Genomic DNA, 6,193 nt, shown 5'->3' with positions numbered 1-6,193 from the left:
CTCGGAAATATTAGATTATCGTTAACTATGTGTCACCATAAAACGTATGGACATTGCATCACAACTAAGAATGTTGGTTACGCTGCAACATGTTGACGTACAGAATTGCCAAGCAGAGCTGCCTATTAACAATCTTAAAACTAACACAGATACAAAAATGTGGTGATATGTAGTTAATGTCATCGTTATGAACACGACTAGGCTTCTCCTTGTTAGCTAGCGCTAGCAACAACTTCAGTGTGGGAACGTTAGCAAGAATGCTAACGAGAGAAGACATAGCTAACGCTAAAAAGCCAATAAAACACATTTCACTCCAACATCCAAATCATTACAGTGGTAATGATCACGTTTTTTAATTTCTTACCTTAAAAACGACTATTATGTTCACTAATCCGGTATGCGTTTGTATGGTTTATTATCTTCTTCCGAACGACTTCCGGTTAGCGTTTCTAGCTAGGACTTGCAAGAAGTTGCCGGGATAACAGGACGTGACGTAAAATCAATACGGCTTTCGAAATATAAAGTTCGCAGTAACAAGGTCAATGTATGGTTTGGTCTTTGAAATGTTCATAAATGGAAATAGAAAAACAAAAAAAAGTTTATTGTATTTTAATTTTGTTTAAAAAATACAAAATATGAAAACTGAATACAAAAATTAAAACAAAGCATTCTCTTTTTGGGTGTTTTAAGCTGTAGCTAAATATAAAAAACGTTTGGATTTGGATTTTGTATTTCATGACAGAAAAATGAAAATGGTCAGTGAACTGTTACGGATGTTTTTTTTCATATCCTTTAACCGGAAGTGTTTTTTTTTCAAAGTAAAAGCAGGGATATTACGGTACCCGTGTGTCTGGAGGCAAAATGGATGAGTACGCACCACACACACTCCTGGTTCAAAACTACGGGGGGGGTGTGACTTAAACCTAGAATCAGTCAAGCCTCTATAACTGTAGTTTGTCGCTAATGACATATAAACCAGGGACATGATTGATTTATTGAACAGTTTAATTTTAAAAATTAAACCCACAAAAATCTGAGTCTTCAAACATATGTTAAAACTTAATTGTAATGATTTTTTTTAATTACACCATTAAACTGTATTTTAATAAATTGACATTTAGGGGTCAGGATTGGGGACATCCATTTCTCAATAGAAAATACCTTATTGATGATGGTTTTGTATTTGTGTATCTTATCACTACCACGGTTAATGCATTGGGTTTAAATAGATTCAAAGTCTTAGTCAAATCTGTGTCTGAATACTTGGTAATGGGGCATCAGTTTGAACTAACTCGTTAGAATGCCCCATATATATAAATTTTGTTTCTATCAAACGGAGTTTCTGCCAGTAATCCTTAAATCCTCCTCCATATCCGGAGGGTGGCGGTAACGCACAAACTCGGTTAAGCAAAAAAGAAGAAGAAGGAAGAAGACGAAGAAGAAGAAAACCCCGAACGCTTCAGAGAAAATGGCGAACCTAGTTGAGGCGAAGACTCAGTCGGACTTTGAGGGGATCCTCGCCAAAGCCGGCAAACGACTAACGGTGGTGCACTTCCAGGCGGCATGGGCTCCTCAGTGCAGCCTAATGAACGAAGTGATGGCCGAGCTGGCTAAAGAACACACTCACAGCACATTCGTCCAACTGGAGGCGGAAGCGGTGCCGGAGGTGTCTGAGAAGTACGAAATCGCCTCGGTGCCAACTTTCCTTTTTTTCAAAGGAGGGGAACAAGTGGACCGGCTGGACGGAGCCCACGCTCCCGAGCTGACCAAGAAGGTGCAGCGTTTGGCCTCGGCGGGTGAGCCTGAAAGCGGCCCTACTGACCTGAACCAGCGGCTGAACAAGCTGATCAACGCGGCCCCCTGCATGCTCTTCATGAAAGGCTCAGCGCATGAGCCTCGCTGCGGCTTCAGCCGGCAGATCGTTGCCCTCCTTAAGGAACACGACGTCCAGTTCAGCAGTTTCGACATCCTGTCCGACGAGGAGGTCCGACAGGGTCTGAAGACCTTCTCGAACTGGCCCACCTACCCTCAGCTGTACGTCAACGGCGAGCTCATAGGGGGACTGGACATCGTCAAGGAGCTGGCCGAGTCCGGCGAGCTGGAGAACACCTGCCCGAAAGCGGTCACCCTTGAGCACCGTCTCAAGGCGGCGATCAACCGGAGCCCCGTCGTGCTCTTCATGAAGGGCAGCAAGGAGGCGGCGCGGTGCGGCTTCAGTCGGCAGATCCTGGAGATCCTGAACGGCACCGGCGTGGATTATGACACGTTTGACATCCTGGAGGACGAGGAGGTACGACAGGGTCTCAAGACTTACTCCAACTGGCCCACCTACCCGCAGATTTACGTGAAGGGGGAGCTCATCGGGGGTTTGGACATTGTCAAAGAGCTGAAGGAGAGCGGGGAGCTCGTGTCTGTGCTTACGGGGGACTCATAGGTCTTATTTATGGGCGACCTCCATATGGTTCTTCTGCTGTAACACCACACCAAAATTAACAATACCAATACTAACCTGTGGATTATTGCATCTCGAATATAACAAGTGTGTTCATTTTCTACCACACTGAGAGGTTTTTATAACCTTCCTTGAGTCATTTGCTTCACTGTCTGACTCAAAGCGACTACTTTAAGTACACATGCTATTACTTTCATATTTACTCATCTTCTATGTCCAGGATACATAAATAAAAGTGTTACACTTACACTAAAAGGTTGTCTCCTTTAAAAAATGTTTACATGAGAGAGTTTAGTTGCATGGTTTGATAGTCCGACTGTTCTCATGGACACGTTAAGAAATATATTAATACGAGTAATATATCAGCTGTTGTAACTGCACAAGTACAATTTGTTTGCAATAAGGTTCCACCGAGATCTGAAGTCAGATCGCTGGTTTCTAAGTCCAGAGTACTAACCATTACACCATGGAACCTATGTCCCATTCTCCAAAATCTGGCCCACGGGCAGCACATAGTTATTAAAAGTATATGTATTTTTTCCACTTTTTAAAAACTTTTACCTTTCAATTTGTTTTCGCATGTAATTAAGCAAACAAAACTGGCCCTCCTCCTGCATCCTTTATTTTATTCTGTATATTTATATAAAACATGTTTCTACACCATTGATTGACAGGATGCATATGATTGGCATATTTAGTGTGTGGTTAATACGATGGCTTCTGCCCGATTGTAGCTGAGATAGGCGCCAGTGCCCCCCGCGACCCCAAAAGGGAATACGCGCTAGAAAATGGATGGATGGAGGGATGGATAATATGATGGAATGTGACTTGAAATCTGCATACTTCCAAATGGCCAGCAGGGGTCGACAGTTTAAGTAAACCTGCCTTAAAGGGGAACTGGACTTTTTGGGACTGTTGCCTGTTATACACAATCCCTCTGTGAGAAAAACAGACATATGTTTGTCTTTTTTTATGCATTCTAACTCGTCAATACATGCTAGCAAAAGTCAGCTAACAATGGAAGTCCCTGTATTCCGACTGTACAGCTCTCTAAAAAAAACTGAGGGGTTAGTCCGTCTGCCTCACAATACGAAGGTCCTGAGTAGTCTGGCGTTCAAACCCGTGCTCAGGATCTTTCTGTGTGGAGTTTGCATGTCCTCCCCGTGAATGCGTGGGTTCCCTCCAGGTACTCCGGTTTCCTCCCACTTCCAAAGACATGCACCTGAACTGCGCCAACACTAAATTGGCCCTAGTGTGTGAGTGTGAATGTTGTGTGTCTATCTGTGTTGGCCCTGCGATGAGGTGGCGACTTGTCCAGGGTGTACGTTGCCTTCTGCCCGATTGTAGCTGAGATAGGCACACCCCCCCCGCGACCCCAAAGGGAATAAGCGGTAGAAAATTGATGGATGATATTTTATATACATACTGTAAGTATATATGTAATGTATAGTAACCGGCACATTCAGTATAACGTGCTCATTTTAAACATACAGCGGCACATTTCATAGATGCATCACAACTTCCGCTTTTCCTTTCAACAACTAATACTACTACTTACAGAGGACTTTATGAGAGCCAACAAAGACTACCTTGGGACAAATAGTGATCCAGAACTTTTTATTTTTTGAGGCACAATATGAGGATTGTGAGCAATAAGTATTAAAAGCCGTGTGCTAAACAGGTCAATCTTTAGTGAAACACCTAGCATCATGTAGCAGTATTGTTCAGTGCTAAACTTAGACTTACACTTGGACAAACTTTAATGATCCACAAGAGAAATTGTTCCACACAGTGGAACAATGATGGAAAGGGTAAGGACGGAAAGGACAATGCAGGTATAAATAGACTAAGAATAAGCGGTAGAAAATGGATGGATGGATGGATATATATATATATATATATATATATATATATATATATATATATATATATATATATATATTAACATATATGTTTAACATTTACATAATATATGTACAGCTACGGAACTGTCACGTGACTTTTGGCAGTAATATTCCGCCTTGCAGATCCCCAAGCAAGTGCAATGCAATCCACACAAAAATGCACTGTAATTTGCCCTTCACAACACTGGGTGGCAATGTTGTGTCAATTTAATGCCAGCCAGCTGCCCCCCTACCCCTCGTCTCCATTAAAGCCCGCAACCGCCATACCGGTGTTGAATGCCTGGCAAAAATGCATTTCCTTTCGCGGTAGCGCGCGGCGCTCACTATACCTGCATTCTTGGCTTGGTCTTTCCACAGAGGATTACTAGGTCTAAGACAAACACTTTATCTTCCTAGTAATTGTAACGCTACTTGTTTGACATTATTTAAGACTTTATAGTGCCCGGAAAATGACAGTTTGCCTTTTCTGTGGTATTGATGAGATTTGGACTGTTGTTAGTCAGATGTTGATGTGATAAAACCTCTTTCTTGTTTGGAAGATACACACAATTGTAACTGTTATTTATTCCTGCACATAATAAATATATATAAAGTGTTTGAATGTATTAATTGTTGTAAAAGTGTCTTTAAATACAATATTGCCGAACAAAAAGTGATTAGATGTATAGATTTTTACATACGCATATTCTATTACAATACCCTTATGAGCATTACATATATCAAAATCAAGTACCTACTGTGCTGTTTACTCGTTAAAATACTTTTTAGAGCAAATATCTACCGAAACGACCACTTTGCTGCTGCCAACAAATTATTTCAAGTAATACTTTGATATTGACACATCTCATCTCTGCATATTTTACTAGAATACCCTTATGAGCATTACATACATCCATCCATCCATTTTCTACCGCTTATTCCCTTTTGGGGTCGCGGGGGGCGCTGGCGCCTATCTCAGCTACAATCGGGCGGAAGGCGGGGTACACCCTGGACAAGTCGCCACCTCATCGCAGAGCATTACATACATCAAAATCAAATACCTACTGTACTGTTTACTTGTTGAAATACCATTTACACCAGGACTGGGCCAATATTTGACTCAGGGGCCAAATTTAGGGGAAAAAAAGTGTCTGGGGGCCTGTATATTTATTTTTAGGAACACAAATACGAAACCTCACAATAATGTCTGATTGAATGCTAAAAAAGTTATGACATACCGCCTTAAGAAACGGAATGGAATTGTATAATTGTATTACTGAATGAGACACCCAGAATGTACATGAAAATAAAGAATGTGGGATTTACAATTGTACCTATCAACGATAAAACACTCAATATTGACAACATATGAAGGTCGTACCCGCTCTCGATCGACATATTTTACAATCAAGCAAAACGCAACAAACAAAGCGAAATATGAACGCGAAGAGTAAAAAAAATAAAAAACCCACCTACAATCTGATATATCTAGTATATCACTAAGCCTTAAAAACTTTGTTGTAAAAATATCCTCCCACGTCTGTCCCTGACACCCGCATTTCAGGCTGGACACTCTGGAAACACTATGTGGCAACGCTCCCCACTCACACTGCTTGGTGCGTGTCTGAGCTGCTGTGACTTATATTACCACAGTAACTAATTCAATTACCATAGCAACTAGTATAGCATGCAAAAGTGCAGATTCCATTCCATTTGTATGGTTCAAGACTTATGGTAATTTGAAAACATCAGTGCACATCACAACGGCAGCTACAGTTTCCCTCTTAAAGATAAAAAAAAAAAATTATTCGGGAATGTCCGGCGGGCCAGATTGAAAATCTTAACAGGCCGCATGCGG

General features: G+C 41.5%; 2 protein-coding genes across 7 annotated transcripts in view; one reads left to right on the top strand and one right to left on the bottom strand.

Annotated features, from left to right (window-relative positions):
• bag6 (BCL2 associated athanogene 6) overlaps positions 1 to 501 on the bottom strand; it is a 38,164-nt gene extending 37,663 nt beyond the window's left edge. For all 6 annotated transcript variants that reach the window (XM_061915562.1, XM_061915560.1, XM_061915563.1 and 3 more), the window contains exon 1: positions 365 to 501. The gene's annotated coding sequence lies outside the window, so the exon portion shown is untranslated. The remainder of the gene's footprint in view (positions 1 to 364) is intronic.
• Positions 502 to 1,399: 898 nt separating this feature from the next.
• On the top strand, positions 1,400 to 2,707 carry glrx3 (glutaredoxin 3). The gene has a single exon (XM_061915559.1). The coding sequence runs from the start codon at positions 1,469 to 1,471 to the stop codon at positions 2,432 to 2,434; it is 966 nt and encodes a 321-aa protein (XP_061771543.1). The 5' UTR covers positions 1,400 to 1,468; the 3' UTR covers positions 2,435 to 2,707.
• The last annotated feature ends 3,486 nt before the right edge of the window (positions 2,708 to 6,193 follow it).

This window comes from Nerophis ophidion, linkage group LG11 (assembly GCF_033978795.1).
Source record: "Nerophis ophidion isolate RoL-2023_Sa linkage group LG11, RoL_Noph_v1.0, whole genome shotgun sequence".
NCBI lineage: Eukaryota > Metazoa > Chordata > Actinopteri > Syngnathiformes > Syngnathidae > Nerophis > Nerophis ophidion.
The sequence above is the reverse complement of the archived record's forward strand: the minus strand, read 5'-3'. Positions and strand labels throughout refer to the sequence as shown.

Coding starts and splice junctions, on each gene's coding strand:
- glrx3 (XM_061915559.1), top strand. CDS start 1,469: ATGGCGAACCTAGTTGAGGCGAAGACTCAGTCGGACTTTGAGGGGATC.